Below are 15,535 nucleotides of genomic sequence, written 5' to 3' on the forward strand. Positions count from 1 at the left end.
AAGAGTGCTATGGGAAGAAAGGGGGATCTTGTGGCTCCAGGATGGGGTCTACACCCCCCCCCCCCCTCCATCAGTGCACCTCAGAGCCCATGGGTGTTAAACCCAGCCAGGGAGCTCCACCAATAAATCACTGCAACCAGCAGGTCCATGTGTGTTATTCTCTTCTGACCACAGACAGAGCGGAAGGAATGGGAGAAGACTGTAATAATTAATAATCATTAGAATAATAATGCATAAAGGCAGTCACAAAGTAATTAGTCAGAGAACGAGTGCTTGCTAATTGGGGTGGGGAGCTGCATCCAACAGGGAGCAGGGGGTGCGGAGCAGGAGCTCATCCAAGGGGCAAAGAGGGGTGCGTGTACCCCAGTCCTGCCCTCGGACGGGCAGGAAGGGCCCTGGCTCCATCCCTGCCTGCAGGGTGAGCCCTGGCTTCACCCACCCTGCGTGCCTCAGTTTCCCCATCCTCTATAGATGCTGTGTGCTGGGCAGGGACTGCAGGAGGAGGCGAGGGGTCCAGCTCAGAGACCAGGCTCTATTTGGGTTATCCTAAAGGCCAGTCTGGTGTGAGGCACCGCTGCCCATGGCAGCGGGGTGGAACCGGGTGATCTTCAGGTGCTTTCCAACCCAACCCATTCCATGGTTTGGGAAGGACCCCACACGGGCAGGGATGCCTCACACCAGACCGCGTCACACACGGCTCCGCTGTGCCCCCCTCCTCAATGGACATCACTCCAGCCCCAGCTGGTCCTTGAGGGCGCGGAGCTGCGCGGGCCGGATGCTGCTGCCGCCGCACACCACCAGCACCACGGAGGCCAGCGGGGCCCGCAGCCGCCCCTCTCGCTGCAGCCGCTGCAGTCCTCCCGTGTAGAGCAGGGCCAGGGCAGCGCCGCACGCCGGCTGCACCAGCATCCTCTCGTCCTCTGCGGGGACAAGAGCCACCCTGAGCCGCGCCGTCCCCATCGCCCGCCACCAACCGGCACGGCGCAGGCTGCTGCCCCCGGTGCCGTCCCCATCGCCACCCGGCTCACCCAGGAACTGCTCCACAGCCCGCACAGCATCCGCGTCCTCCACCACCTGGGAGATGACCTCGCATTCCCGGGCGCACTCCAGCGCCCGCGCTGCCACGGTCTTGGCTCCCAAGCACTTGGCCACGCTTGGGATAGAAGTGGATGGGGTGTTCCTGAGGACCCTTCACGGAGCTGGGCTGAGACCCAGCAACTCCTCGCATGCACGACACGGCCTTACCTGGTGATGTCGGGCAGGGTGATGAGCCGCCCGGCCTCCAGCGCCGCGTGCAGGCTGTGAGCCCCCCACGTCTCCACGGCGATGATGGGGGTGTCCTGCCAGCCCACCCGCCACAAGCCAGCCACGACACCCGCCAGCAGCCCCCCGCCACCCACCGCCAGCACGACGGCGTCTGGCTTGGTGTCCAGGGAGTCCTTCAGCTCCTGGACCAGGCTGGCGTGGCCCTGCCTGCGGCGTGAGGAGGGGAGGATGTGGCCCAGAGCATCCCGGCCATGGGGATGGGGATGGGGAGCTGAGCACCGGCAGCACTCACTCACCACACCAAGGGGTGGTCGAAGGGGTGGATGCTGACCCAGCCCTTGGTCTCCACCAGCTCCAGGGCTCTCCCGTTGGCATCATCCCATACCTGGGGAAGTAACAGGGGCTCCGTGGGGCCACATCAGCTTTCACACCCCCCCCCGAAATGGGTCCGTCATCACCATAAACCCACAGAGGCACTGGGTTGAGGTCTGGGGTCCCCACGGTGACCATGCTGCAGGGCCAGGGTGCAGGTGATGCAGGACGGGGGGATTGCCATGCGCACCGCAGAGATGCTCCCACCCCGCACACCCCCAGGCTGCGGTACCTGTCCCGAGACCTCCACCTCTGCCCCCATCTCCTGCAGCCTGCGCACGGTGCCGGGGCCGGTGCTGCTGGGGACCACCACGGTCACCGGCACCCCCAGCTTCTGCGCCGCGTAAGCCGCGGCCAGCCCCGCGCTGCCCCCTGCGGGAAGCGGGGGTCAGGAAGGGCTGGATCCCCCCCCTCCGCAGCCCTCACAATGGGCCCCCTGCTCCGGCTCCAGTTACCTGAGGCACAAACGAAGTGGCTGCAGCCCTTCTTGGCAGCCTGAAAGGCAGGAGAGGAGGGAAAGGGATGGGGTTTACCCCCTCGTTGTGCCCCGTAAGGGCAGGAGCAGCGCCCTGGTACAACCCTCACCTCCTGGCAGAGGTGGCCGATGCCCCGGATCTTGAAGGAACCGGTGGGCTGAACGTTCTCCAGCTTCATGTACACCTTGGTACCCGCGGCCCTGGACAGGGGCAGGCTCTCCAGGAGGGGCGAGACGATGTGGAAGGGCTTTTGGCCCCCGCTGGGCTGGGCTGCCATGGCCTCAGGGGTGATGGATGCTCTGCTGTGGAGAGCTGGGTGAGGCACTGGCTGCTCCCCATGGGTACCCCCCGTTCCCCACAGCCCTGCTGCCCGCCTTGGTTCCAAGGGGGCCACATGGCTGGGACAAGGCTGTCCCCAGGTCCACCCCCAGTACCGCAGCAATGAGTCCTCCCTGCCAGAGCCCCATTGCAAGCAGGGCCACCCCATCTCCATCCTCCATCCCCAAGCCCCCCCCTGTCCCCAAGCGCCCCACGGTGGGGTTACCCAATGTCCCGTGTCCTCACTGCATGTGCTCAGCTCCGGATGGAGGAGGTGACGCCAGGGGGGCCGTGCCGATGTCCCCAGGCCCCCACGTGAGCCGGCAGCAGTTAGACATTGCCCTGGCTGTTTGCTCACAGCCGGATGGGCTTTGGCATCCACAGCACTGGACGCGTGCCCAAAGCACCCAGGCCATGGTACGGGCACGGTGCCGGTGGCCCAGGATCAGCCAAGTCCCAGCAGCCTTCATGTGCCAAGGAGATGGGAGGCCAGGAGAGGGGGCAGCTCCCAAATGACTTTGGGGGTCCCCAAGGGTAAGACCCCTGCACCTGAGCACAAGCCCTTGGGTCCATGTCCCAGGAGGCTGGAGGACTTTGCCCATTCAACCTGAGCCCATTGCCCCCACAGCAGCCATTGCACCCCTATGCCAGCCCTGCCAAGCCCCACAGCAGCCTTGCTCCGCCCCCCCCCCCCCCCATCCCAGCCTCATGCCCCATGGAACAAGCCCCTGTGTGCCAGGAGGGGTCAGGGGGTATGAAGGTCCCAACAGGGGACTCACTGCACATGAGCTGGCATAGGCATGACACAGCCAAATGGGATGCACTGGGAACCCCCCCCCCCCCACTCCCTGGCTCTGCCCCACTGTCACAGCAGTGAAACAGACCTGGAATGCTATGGGATTGCAGCCCCAGGATCCAAACCGGAGCTGGTCTTCCCCAGCAATGGAACAACTCCATGCTCCCATTAGGCTTCAGAGTGAACAGCGCAGAGCAGGGCAGGGCACCACAGGCAGTGCCACACCACGCTGCTTTGGGCACATGGGGACTTGCAATATGGGATGTGGTGAGGATTCCTTCAAGGGGGGCACACGAGCTCCAGCCCCCCCCCCCCCCATCTCCCAGTGGCCGCAGGGACCGCAGATGCTTCCCTGCGGATGGGACAGGGGTGTGGGACCATTGGTGGCAGCGCAGGGGAAGCGGTGCAAGGAGACCCCGCTGCTCATAGGGAGGATGCTGGAGCCAAGCTCAGCCCTCCTCAGCATGGGTGCACCCATCCCTCCTCATTGCTCTCCTTCTACCCCGGGAAACCGAGGCACAGGGAACCCCCACACCAGGGACATAGGCACGGATTCTGCCACCCCCTCAGCACCCATCCCTGTGGGATGGCTCCGGGGCTCCCATCGCAGCTTTAGGGGTACCAGCCCTGCTGCATCCCAGCTCCGTGCAGCCCCCAGGTTGCTGCAGGGCCCCCCAGGCCTGGTGGGAACCTGGAGCCATCAAAGCGGAGCCGCAGTAGCTCATTAATCCCCCGGTAATGACCTCGTTATTCCTAACGAAGCAGCGGGATCAAGGGAGCTGCCCTAAGAGGATTTTGCAACGGGGGTTTTGGGGCTGGGGGGAACACAGGTGTCAGAGGGAGGGGGAGGCAAAAGGGATGAGGAGGGACACCCCATCCGGGGGGGGGTGAGTGGTGGGGACCTCCCCGTTTCAGCCCCACACCAAGTACCCAGAGAAAGCTCAGCACCCCAAAAGAGGCCAGCCTGGAGGGCTGTGCACCCGACCACCAAGAAGCAGGGAGCATCCTGTTAATGTTGGGGGGGGGGGGGGGAGAAGACCGCTGCGTGAGCCCAACCCTTATACGAGACACCAGAGAATCTCAGCAGCGTGCAAAGCACAGCCACCCCCTCTGCTGCACGCAGAGCACTTTATTTGTCACAGCCAAACCAGTTCACTGCCCTGCTCTCTGCCTGCGGACCAGCACCAGCCTCCCAAGGGGGGGGGTCCCCCTTTTCTGGGAAGAGCCCCCCCAAAACCCGGTGTCAGCATCCAGGGAAAGGTCCCAGAACCCCATGGCTGGGAGGGGACACGGTCCCAGTGCAGCTCAGCACCACGGGGACACGGCAGTGAGAGGCAGAAGCAGAAAGACCCTGGGGTGCAGGGGACCCCCCCTCCTTGCACCCAAACCAGTCCTGCGGGCGCAGGGGCAACGCTGCGGCCCCCACGAGGGATTCCCACACAGGGATGCCCATGGATGGACGGGCTCATCCCGGTGCCTGCTCAGTCCCAGCGGACCTTGATGGGGGGGAAGGTCCATAGGTCCGGGTGGCCCATGTGCAGCAGGGCGCTGCATGGGGACGTGCTCCAGCGGAACGGGGGCACATCATCCCAGGCAGGACCGCTGGCAGCCACCAGCGCCAAGGTGGGGACCATGCCCGAGGAGGTGACCTGGGGGGGGGACACAACACATCAGCAAAGGGCTGTGGGAGGGGGTGCACCCCTAAAGAGGGGGGTCCTGGCTCCCACCTTCATGTCGGTGCCGCCGTGGCAGCGCTGGCGCAGGGCAGGGAAGGGGTAGGTGCCGTTGGGGGGGTTGAGGTCAGAGCGGGCGGAGATGGCGTTCTCTGCGTTCTGGGGGGGGTCACAGCCCCGGCACCGCGACAGCGGGTCCTGCAGGTAGTTGTTGGACCTGGGAAGTGAGGGGTGGGTGATGGCAGGGAGGGGAACGCGCATCATAGAGACACAGTCACAGCATGGGGTGGGTTGGAGGGACCTTGAAGCTCATCCAGTTCCAGCCCCTGCACCCTTGAGCTAGAGCAGCTTGCTCCAAGCCCCTGTGTCCAACCCGGCCTTGAACACTGCCAGGGATGGGGCAGCCACAGCTTCTCTGGGCACCAGCGCCTCAGCACCCTCAAAGGGAAGAACTTCTGCCTTAAATCCAACCTAAATCTCCTGTTTCAGTCTGAACCCATCACCCCTTGTCCTATCACTACAGTCCCTGATGAAGAGTCCCTCTCCAGCATCCTTGCAGCCCCCTTCAGCCACTGGAAGCTGCTCTGAGGTCTCCACGCAGCTTCTCTTCTCCAGGCTGAACAGCCCCTATGTTCTCAGCCTGGCTCCATACGGGAGCTGCTCCAGCCCCTGAGCATCCTCGTGGGCTCCCCTGGACTTGCTCCAACAGCTCCATGTCCCTCCTGTGCTGGGGACACCAGCACCGCACACAGCGCTGCAGGGGGGTCTCCCAGAGCAGAGCAGAGCAGAGGGGCAGGATCCCCTCCTTCAACCTCCTCCTTTCGATGCAGCCCAGGACAAAACCACCACTCCTGAGGGCTGCAACCCCCCTGTGGGGGGCACCCAGAGGCCTTGGGGTGCCCTCAGCACCCACCTCATCAGCCGCACCATGGAGTCCAGGTCGCGGACCAGCGTCTGGTTGCGGCGGAAGATCTGCGCGCGTGGGTTCTTGTCGTAGCTGAACCAGTCCCCATACTTCTCCACCAGCTCCAGGGTCCCGCTGGCGTTAAAGACCTCCTCGAAGTACCTGGAGATTTGGGGGGCAGTCAGCACCCCCAGTGCTGCGGGCTGGGGGCAAGGGCCAGCATCGGCTGTGCCCCTCTTTAACGGGATGGGGACGGGGGCTGGATGCAGCTCACGGCAGGTTGTAGCTGGCCCAGTAGCCCTGCTGGTACAGCAGCTCTGTCCGATCGGCCACCACCACCAGGCCCCTGCGTGGGGAGGAAGGGCATTGAGTTGGGATGGATGGGGATAGGCCGGGAAGGGGAGCAGCCCTGCCGGGATTCCCACCCCATCCAGAGCCGCACAGGCAGCTCCAGCCTGTATTTGTATCCCCAGCACCCAATTCCCACCCATTGGGCAGGGGCAGCTGTGGCTTCCCCCAACCCATGGGCGACGGGAGAGGGGATTCTCCCCCCATGGCTCAACTCACGGGATCTGCTCCAGCACGGTCAGCACGCCCTGCGGCGGGCTTGCTCTCCCCGGCGTGAAGGCGTTGTAGTCCACCACCATCCACTGGTTGTTGTACCTGGCACGGGGAGAGGAGGGAGCATCCCTGTGGCACCCAGCCGCATCCCTGCGCGCGGTCCTCCCAGCCTCCGGACCCCGGCGCATCCTCACGTGCCGCTGTTGAAGCGCCGGAACACGGCGGCCCACTCGGCACCGCTGCGCGCCAGGCGGTTGGCCACGATGTTCCGCAGCCACTCCAGGACGCTGCCGCGCGGCTCCAGGTACTTCCACCGCGCCGGGTTGTTGTTCCCAATGGTGGTTTCCAGCGCGACCTGCGAGGAAGGGAGGCTTTGGGAAGGCGGCGGGGCCGCGGAGGGGTCCCCCAGGGCCAGACCCCACTCACCAACCCGCTGCTGAGGATGTAGAAGTCGTCCCCGGAGAAGATGGTGCCGGGGTAGGAGGAGAACACTTGGGTGCTGCCAGGGATCTGAGCGTTGCCTGGGAAAGGGGATGTGGGAGCGAGGGAGCATCAGCAGGGGGGTGTCAATGGGAGCGAGGGAGCATCAGCAGGGGGGTGTCAATCGCAGCCCCCCCTCCCAGCTCACTCACCAGCACCCGAGGTGCGGAAGGGCAGCGTGTACTTCTTGATGACGCGCAGCATGGACTGGTAGGAGGTCCACGTGTCGTGGGCAACCAGGAGATCCCGGTGTCCCGGCAGCAGCTTCAGGAGGGCAGAGCAGGAGCCCGAGCCCAGGACGCGCCGTGGGGAGGAGCGGTTCAGGGCTGACTCCAGGTCCTCCAGGTCACCCCCCAGCTGCAGCAGGCTGGGGCAGGGAGTAGGACACGGGGTATGAAGTGGGGGACACCGCAACCCCGGAGCAGGGCCGCATCCGGAGCTCTCTGCACATCAATATCCAGGCCGGGGGTGCTCCTCCATCCCACCCCAGCACGGGCACCAGTGCTCAGCAGGGAGGGAAGGAAACTGAGGCAGGTGGTGAAGCAGGCTCGGAGGGGTACCCACCACCCAGCCCACGGGGTATGGAGGAGCCCCAGCAGCAGAAGGGTTTGAGTGGGACAGAGCTGGGCATCCCTCATCCCCCCAACCTCATCCCCCCCTCCATCACCCCCCCGAAGGAGCTCACAGGAAACCAAAGGGTGACAGAGAGACCCTGCCCCGGGGGAAGTCCAGGCGCCCGTTGTAGCTGTCCTCCAGCCCCTTCAGCTGCAGCAGGGCCAGGCGCACCTATGGGGACAGGGACAGGGCTGGGTTCCACAGGGGCACCCGGAAGGATGCTGGAGCACACAGCAGGTCCGGTGCTGCTGCAGAGGCAGGATGAGGCACAGGGGGAGCGTGATCATCAGTGTGGCTGTGACTCAGCACCGGTGGCTGGGGGGGGGAAGGAGGCAGTGCTGAGCCACCCCATGGGCACCCCAACAGGGGTACGTGTGGGGAGAAAGTCACGAGTGGGATCTGCTCATCCAGGGGAGGAGGATCCTCATCCCTGTCATCCTGCATGGAGCACAGCCAGGACCCAGGCACCTCTGTCTCCATCACAGCCCCAACTGATTTGGGTTGGAAGGGACCTTAAGGCACATCCAGCCCCAACCCCTGGCAGGGACACCTTCCACTGGAGCAGCTTGCTCCAAGCCCCATCCAGCCTGGCCTTATGTTAGCACGGGGGCCACCCAGGGTGCGGGGTCCCCTCTCCTCACCTGGTGCCAGTACTCGGGGTCCTCCCCCTTCCCCATCTGCTCCTCCATCCAGCCCAGGTTTGCCTCCAGGTAGCTCCGCAGCTTCTCGCAGTACTCGCTCTCGTACTTGAAGGGGCCGCAGTAGCCCACCATGGTGTTCATCCAGTGCATGTACATCAGCTGCGGGGCACGGCACCGCTCAGCGAGGGGATGGGGGGCTCGGGAACCAGACAGACCCCAACCCCACGGGGGTCCCCCCCTTACCTCCTCGGACACGGCCGCCTCGGCGAGCCCGGCAGCATAGGCCTGCAGGGTGTCGCTGTACGAGGCGTTGGTGCTCACCTCCAGGAAGGCCCATCTTGGGGTGGGGGGGGGAACACACACGGGTTAGAACCGGGGCACCCCCGCCCCCGACGGCTCCCCGCGAGCCCCCGTCGCGCCCGGTCCCTACCCCACGGCGGGGATGCGGTCGTCGAGGCTGGCCCAGGCGACAGCGGCGGGGCTGCGGCCGGGCAGGACGCGGAGCCCCGAGCGCGGCTCCAGCACCACCGAGACGTTGCGGGGCTGCGGCGGGACGGGAGCGGGGCTGGGCCCGGTGCGGGGGGCTCCGGGCAGGGCTGCGGACACCGCGCACAGCAGCAGCGGCAGCGGCAGCCCCGACACCGCCATGGCGGGCACGGAGCGGAGGGGCAGGGACAGAGGCGGGGCTTGCGATGGCCGCGCCGCCCCGTCGGGTCCCGCTGCCCGCCCCGGGTGCCCCCATCCTGCCCCCAGCCCCGGTCCCACGGGCGGGGCACAAGTGGGTGCCCCCCCCCGTGTGTCTCCCATCGGGGCAGCCCGTGGGGAGCGGGTCAGGGTGTGGGGACCCCATTGGGGTGATGCGCGGGGTGTGGGTGCCCTGTGGGCAGTCCCCGTTTACTGCAGGCAAAGTCCCCTTGGGGCGCGGTGGGGCGGGCACAGAGGCCTCGGAGCCCCCCCCCCCAGCATCCCTGCACCGCCGTGTGTCACCCCCAGCACCACCTGAGGGCTGGTGCACTCGTGCCGTGCCATGGAACAGGGGGAGGGAGGGATGGGGCTGGACCCCACAGCGGGGGCACCCAGTGTGGGTCCGTCCGGGTCCGCGTGCCCAGCAGCATCAGTAATGCCCTTTATTGGATCAGCTGGAAAAGGTGCCACACGCTTGGGGCTATTCCGGGCTGCGCAGCACCCGAAGGCACCGCACGGGTGGATCCCGGATCCAGCGCTCCCAAATCCCTGTGCTCGGTGCTGTATGAGCCACCCAGCCCCGCACCTACAACGGGGGGAGCGCGGGGCACCCACCGAGAGCAGGACCCGGGCCGCGCAGCCAAAGCTCCCCGGTGCGGTCACAGGGCCCCACCGGGGCAGCACCCTCAGACCATGCCTGCGATGAGCTCAGAGAGGGTGCCCCCCAGAACAGGGGCGCATCCCGCGGGGTGCGTGTCCCGCACAGGGCACCGGGACGCGGAGGGAGCTCCGTGTGCAGCCCACAGCGGCGCGGTCGCTTTAAGAGCGGAGGGTGGCGGCCCCTTTAAGATGCGGGCGGGGCGGTGGGGATCAGCTGCCCGCGCACAGCAGCGCGGCCGCGGCGCCGGGGTGGGTGCGCGGGGCGGGAGGGGACCTCGGGTACCACCGGCATCCCCCCAGCATCCCCCGGCACCTCCATCCCCTCCCTTGGGGGTGGCCCCCCCCTTTGCTGCGCTCGGGGCTGACCCCCCCCCCCCCCCGCTGGGGACGTGTGGCCGCTTTTTATCGTTCTTTTCATTTTAATTAATTATTATTAATAATAATTTGATTTTTAATTATTTATTTTAACCTTTCCTTCCCCCCATCCGGGGATACGGGGATGGGGGCCCGCGACCTGCCCCCGTTCCCCCTCCCCGGAGGCCGCTACCAGCGGTAGGTGCCCCCCAACCCGCTATGGGGCAGGGTGCTGTGGGGCTGGCTGGGGTGCTGGGCTTGGCCGGGGTGCTGGGACTCGCCGGGGCGCAGCCGGCCGGCCCCCCCCCGCTGCTGCTGGACCCGGGGCGCACGGTCCCGCCCGGGGGGGAAGCGCAGAGCCACGGCCGGGACCTGGATGTGAGTGAGTGTGGGGCGGGGGGGATGAGGCGGGGTTCGGGGGGCCCTGTCCCTGCTGCCCCGTTCCTGCAGCCGGGCTTTCCTCCCGGTGGGAGGGGGGTGATGGGGGCTCTGTGGGCCCATGGATGGGGTCAAGGGCTTGCACCCCCTTGGCCCAGATGGGGAAACTGAGGCAGGGCTGACGGTGCCCAGCGGTGCCCCTTACTGGAGGGCAATGGGGATGGGACCCTGGAGGGGAGCCTCTGAGCCCCCCCCCTGCTCTGCCCCACAGTGCTGGGAGGTGCGGAAACACAACAGCTCGGAGTGGTGCCGCTTCATCCGGAGCAACCCCGACTGCCGGCTGGACGGCGGCTTCCTCAACTACCTGGAGGGGGTGTTCTGCACCTTCCCCCCCCGGCTGCTGCCCCTCGCCGTCACCCTCTATGTAAGGATGGGCATGGGGGATGCTCTGCGTTCGGGGCACGCGGTGGCACTGACCCCTCGCTCTGGCCCGCAGGCTCTCTGGCTCCTGTACCTGTTCGTCATCCTTGGAGTGACAGCAGAGAAGTTGTGAGTAGCCCCATAGAGGGGATGGTTCCTGGGGTGAGGGGGACCCCTGTGTCCCGGGGCTGCCCCGTCACCCTTCCCCACCTCTTCTGCCTTTCCAGCTTCTGCCCCAACTTGTCGGCCATCTCCACCAACCTGAGGCTGTCTCACAACGTGGCAGTATCCTTGGCACGCCATGGCCGGGGAGGGCGATGCTGTGATGGGGTCACTTTGTGTCCCCTCAGCACCGTGCCAGGGGAAACCCATGCAGAGCATGAGCCATGGGGTTGGGTGCTGGCTCCGGGATGGAGCCCTGTGGCGCAGAGCGGGCAGACACCCCATGTCCCCACGGGAAGGGGTCTTTTCCTTGACGTCCCTTCTCCATGGTGTCACCTTCCTGGCCTTTGGCAATGGGGCACCCGATGTCTTCAGTGCCGTGGTGGCCTTCTCCAACCCGCGGACGGCAGGGCTGGCCATTGGGGCTGTCTTTGGTAAGGAGACCCCCCCCATAGCAGGGGGGTGTGATCGCTGTGGGGCATTGCCCCTCACAGGGAACCTATTGCTTTGGTAGGTGCTGGTGTGTTCGTGACCACGGTGGTGGCTGGTGGCATCGCCCTGGTCAAGCCCTTCACAGCCGCCTCCAGGCCCTTCCTTAGGGATGTCATCTTCTACATGCTGGCAGTCTTCCTCACCTTCCTGGTGCTCTACTTCGGCAGGATCACACTGGGAGAGGCTCTGGGTGAGTGCTGCTGGGGCTAGGGGGCAGCAGGAGCATCCTGGGGGTGCTGTAACCCCCGCGGGGTCCCCATGCAGGGTACCTGGGGCTGTACATCTTCTATGTCCTCACCGTGGTGCTGTGCACGTGGATTCACCGGTGGCAGCGGGGCGATGGGCCGGGCCCTCCCGGAGCCTGGGAGCCAGGTAAGGCTCATGCCAGCAGGACCCCTGCTGTGCTGGGGTCTCCATCCACTGCTCCCTCCTCTCCTCTCCTCTTCCCCACAGAGATGCCGACGGATGCTGAAGAGCCGGAGTCCTCGGGCACAAACAGTGGGGACTATGGTATGTGGCTCCCAATGGGCCCTGCTCTGTCCTGAGGCTGTGACTGAGCCCATGGGGCAGCTATGGCTGGGTGCAGGGGCCACGCAGGTGACCACAGCCCCATGGTATAGAGGGGTCGGGGGCCCTGGGGAGCCCCCATCCCGCTCAGCTGCCGTATCCCCTTGCAGGTGAGGAGTACCGGCCCCTGCTGCCCTCACGGGAGCCCTCCCTGCGCATCCTCACCACTGCCCTCAGCCCCCTGGACTGCCGCAAGTGGAGGAGGAAGCCCTGGTACTGGCGGCTCTTTAAGGTCCTCAAGGTGAGTAACTGGGGACAGGAGCCAGGAGGAGCCCCTCAAAGGGGGGGGCTTGTGATGGGGATGGTTGGGGATGGAAGATCTTGGGGTCCCCTGCTCACAGCTGCGCACCGTTTGCAGGTGCCAGTGGAGCTGGTGCTGCTGCTCACCGTTCCCGTTGTGGACCCTGACAAGGATGACCTGAACTGGAAGAGACCCCTCAACTGCCTGCACATCGTCACCAGCCCCCTGCTCTGCATCCTTACCCTCAAGTCGGGCACATGTAAGAGCCCTGAACAGCCCCAGACCCCAAAAGAGGATAGGATGGGGCTGGGATGGCCACCAAAGCCCTAGGCACTGTAGGAGCCCTTTGGAGTCCTGGTGAGATGAGGGTGGGACAGTGCAGAGCTGAGCTGGGGGCCCTGCTTTGCAGGGGGATGGTTCTGTCCTCCCCATAGGGGTGGGGATTTGGGGCCCCCAGCATCTGGGTCCTAAGGGGACAAAGGGGAGCAGACTGAGGCACAGAGGGGAATAGCCCCATGAGAGCTTAAGGCAGAGGTTGCTTTAAGGGGTAAGGATTTACCTTGTACCATGAGCCTGGTTGGATCCTGCCCCAGCCCACTTTGATGCTCCTTCTTTCCTCCATGTGCAGATGGGCTGTACCAGATCCAGGGCGTCTTCCCAGTCTGGGCACTGGTCACACTGGTTGGCTCTGTCCTGGCCATCATCATCTTCATCACCACAAGCAATGAGGAGCCACCCAAGTACCACTGCGTAAGGTGTCCCCCAGCCCTGAGTGCGCACTGGGGACCAGTCAGGCCCTCCTTCCCAGTCCCCAGGAGAGACACGGCTGGTTGGAGCTGTGCAGGGTCCCAAGGGATGCACCCAGGGCCCAGCTTGCCCCTCTTCTGGGCAGGTATTTGCCTTCCTTGGGTTTCTGGCCAGCGCCATGTGGATCAACGCCGCGGCCACGGAGCTGGTGAACATCCTCCGGACCCTGGGCATCATCTTCCAGCTGAGCAACACCGTGCTGGGCCTGACACTGCTGGCCTGGGGCAACAGCATCGGGGGTGAGGGCTCTGCTGTGCCCCGGTGCCACCCCATGAGCTCGCATCCTCCTGGCAAACACCAAGGTTTCCCTTTGTCCCCCTGCAGACACGTTCTCGGACCTCACCATGGCACGGCAGGGCTACCCCCGCATGGCCTTCTCTGCCTGCTTCGGGGGCATCATCTTCAGTATCCTTTGGGTGTAAGGGGAAGGTGGTAGTGACACTTGAGGCTCCTGGGAAGGAGGTGAGCAGGATCCATCCCAGGGATGCTAGCAGCCTTCCCTATGCCCTTCCCAGTGTGGTACCTTTGAACAGAGGTGCTGCAAGGATGGAGCCAGCAGCATTCCCATTGCTGTCCCAGCACCAGTGGGGCTGGAACTGGCAGGTTTGGGATCTGCCAAAGGTCAGATCAGCAGGTGTTGGGTGGTCCCTGGACCAGGCTGAAGCCTCTCCTCCTAGAGTGCTCCAGGTTGTATTTGCCACAAGCTCGCAATGCTTTGGGCTGGGCACCAGCCATGGGGTGCAGCCAGGGAGGAGGGATGCAGCCAGCTCCATCACTCCCGAGGTCTCCTGCTCTGCTTGTCTTCCTCCTGAACGTGCTGCAGACATCCTGGTTGGTGTGGGACTCGGGTGCCTGCTGCAGATGACCAGCAGCCAGCTGGTGGTGAAGGTAAGGCTGCAGGGACACAGCGGCACGGGTCGGGGTGGCAGCAGGATGCTGGTGTCACCCTACATCACTGCCCATCTCTCCGGCAGCTGGAGCCCGACAGCCTCCTGGTGTGGGTGCTGGCTGGGGCCCTGGGGCTGAGCTTGGTCTTCTCCTTCGTGTGGGTGCCTGCGCAGTGCTTTCAGCTGGGCAAGGCCTATGGCATCTGCCTCATCCTCTACTACCTGGCCTTCCTCTGCGTGGCCCTGCTCACCGAGTTCAGGGTGATCCGGCTCTCCGCAGCGTGAGCAGCCCCGCTGCTGGCAGGAGATGCGCATCCAGCTTTGCTTCCTGGCTGGATCACTGGGAATCCTGTCCCCTCTCTCCATCCCTGCCAGGGGGACCAAGGGCACCTCAATCCCAACTGTGCCGCTGCAGGCATCGCATGCCAGCCCTCAGAAGCTGTTGGAAAGGAAGAGGAGCTGTGAAGTCATTAGCTACGTCTTCTCCCTGCTCTGTTTAAGCTTGTTTAACTCAAGGTGGCTCTGAGCAGGTTAAGACCTTGGCTTCCACTGGCCTCAGTGGCAGAGGAGAAGCCAGCTCCAGCCCATGGTCACAACAGGAGAGGTTTTACTTCTTCAGCCACTTCACTTTCCCTTCCCCATCTCCATCCTTGCTGCTCTGGGCCTGGGCAGTCCTGCTCCATGGGGTAACACTGCAGGTCTGAGAACAACTTTGTCACTGCAAAGCACATGATGTGTTTGTGCCGCAGGTTTGAAATAGCTGAGGCAGAGCGAGATGGGGTTAAGGTCAGCCGAAGCTCCAGGGCAGTGCAAGCAAAGCTGGAGCAAAACCAAACCCAAGGAGCCTGGGTTCCCCTGTCTTTTTAAGCTGTGTTTTTCAACTTGAGTTTCAGATCCTAATTCCCTCCTCCTGGGGTGAGCAGAGCTGTAGGGAGGTTTCCACACACAGTGTTGGCCTTTAAGCACTGTAAACCACACCGAACTGCAATAAAACCCCCAAACCCCAGCCTCGGCTCGTGCTGTTTGTGTCGAGGGTGTTCTCTGCTGCTCAGGGGGAGCGTCACACAGCCCTTACCCTGTGGAGCTGAGCCAGCAGCAGTGGTTTCCTCTGGGTTCACGGGCAGTTGATTTCCCAACACCAGTCACATGCGCCTGACTCGGCCGTTCCCAAGCGGAGCTGCGGTGTCATGCTGCTCCTGGCACGGGTCCACATGGGACATTGCTCTGCTCCCCGGGATGGGGACAGCACTGGGGTGGCCCCAGGGCCTGGGGATGCAGGGCTGGAAAGCAAAGGGCTGTTAGAGACACAACCGCATCTATGCTCCGTGAGGGGCTGTTTGGCAAGAGGCTCAACGGCCAGACCCGGTTCCTGCTCCTGGAGCCTTCCTCCTTTCCCTAACCAGACACAGGCTCTCACAAGGAGGTAACGCTCCCGGTGCCTGCAGCCACTGGCTCCGCCCTGGACCTGCTCACAAGTTACAAGCAGTTGCTGGAATTACGCAGGAGATGAGCCCCACTTCCTTACGCTCAGCAGGGTTAAAGCAATCCAAACCACAGCCAACGCATGGGGCCACAGAGCGCCCTCCTCACCTTAAGCACTGCGTTGGGGTAGCTGTAAAAAGCAGGGGGTTGAAGGGATTACCTTAATATTAGGGCAGGGGAAGGCAAAAGGGAAGCTTTGCATTGTCCAGGGCCAAGAATCCAGGGCACGCATGCGGAATGTGCCCACATAAGCAGTCGCCGCCGGAGAGGGCAGACACCTCTTCAAGTGCTTCAGCTGC

General features: G+C 64.6%; 3 protein-coding genes across 5 annotated transcripts; 1 reads left to right on the forward strand and 2 right to left on the reverse strand.

The window, feature by feature from the left end:
* Positions 1 to 701: 701 nt before the first annotated feature.
* On the reverse strand, positions 702 to 2,695 carry SDSL (serine dehydratase like). 2 transcript variants are annotated; one of them, XM_061465655.1, is made up of 8 exons: positions 2,659 to 2,695; positions 2,224 to 2,416; positions 2,094 to 2,133; positions 1,871 to 2,010; positions 1,563 to 1,651; positions 1,246 to 1,473; positions 1,029 to 1,153; positions 702 to 920 (listed from the first exon to the last, which is right to left on the reverse strand). In XM_061465655.1, exons 2-8 carry the CDS (start codon positions 2,389 to 2,391, stop codon positions 727 to 729), a joined length of 984 nt encoding a protein of 327 aa, XP_061321639.1. In that variant the 5' UTR covers positions 2,392 to 2,416; positions 2,659 to 2,695; the 3' UTR covers positions 702 to 726. The 2 variants fall into 2 exon arrangements, with proteins under 2 accessions (XP_061321639.1, XP_061321641.1); XM_061465657.1 differs by lacking the exon at positions 2,659 to 2,695 and having other exon boundaries at positions 2,224 to 2,512.
* A 1,628-nt stretch (positions 2,696 to 4,323) lies between these two features.
* PLBD2 (phospholipase B domain containing 2) lies at positions 4,324 to 8,772 on the reverse strand. The gene is made up of 12 exons (XM_061465802.1): positions 8,533 to 8,772; positions 8,346 to 8,439; positions 8,103 to 8,261; positions 7,532 to 7,632; positions 6,999 to 7,213; positions 6,793 to 6,887; positions 6,561 to 6,721; positions 6,373 to 6,468; positions 6,080 to 6,151; positions 5,815 to 5,967; positions 4,956 to 5,118; positions 4,324 to 4,877 (listed from the first exon to the last, which is right to left on the reverse strand). The coding sequence occupies exons 1-12, from the start codon at positions 8,748 to 8,750 to the stop codon at positions 4,710 to 4,712; spliced, it is 1,695 nt and encodes a 564-aa protein (XP_061321786.1). The 5' UTR covers positions 8,751 to 8,772; the 3' UTR covers positions 4,324 to 4,709.
* Positions 8,773 to 9,826: 1,054 nt separating this feature from the next.
* SLC8B1 (solute carrier family 8 member B1) lies at positions 9,827 to 14,758 on the forward strand. Of its 2 annotated transcripts, XM_061465801.1 has the most exons (15): positions 9,827 to 10,178; positions 10,450 to 10,602; positions 10,675 to 10,727; positions 10,826 to 10,883; positions 11,089 to 11,194; positions 11,275 to 11,442; positions 11,517 to 11,624; positions 11,706 to 11,762; positions 11,930 to 12,060; positions 12,178 to 12,319; positions 12,689 to 12,810; positions 12,953 to 13,106; positions 13,192 to 13,272; positions 13,691 to 13,755; positions 13,842 to 14,758. In XM_061465801.1, the coding sequence occupies exons 1-15, from the start codon at positions 10,020 to 10,022 to the stop codon at positions 14,037 to 14,039; spliced, it is 1,755 nt and encodes a 584-aa protein (XP_061321785.1). In that variant the 5' UTR covers positions 9,827 to 10,019; the 3' UTR covers positions 14,040 to 14,758. The 2 variants fall into 2 exon arrangements, with proteins under 2 accessions (XP_061321785.1, XP_061321784.1); XM_061465800.1 differs by having other exon boundaries at positions 11,517 to 11,762.
* Positions 14,759 to 15,535: the final 777 nt, after the last annotated feature.

This window comes from Pezoporus flaviventris, unplaced genomic scaffold (assembly GCF_033815535.1).
Source record: "Pezoporus flaviventris isolate CSIRO_AGI_PZ_B2104156 unplaced genomic scaffold, CSIRO_AGI_Pfla_v1 ptg000041l, whole genome shotgun sequence".
NCBI lineage: Eukaryota > Metazoa > Chordata > Aves > Psittaciformes > Psittacidae > Pezoporus > Pezoporus flaviventris.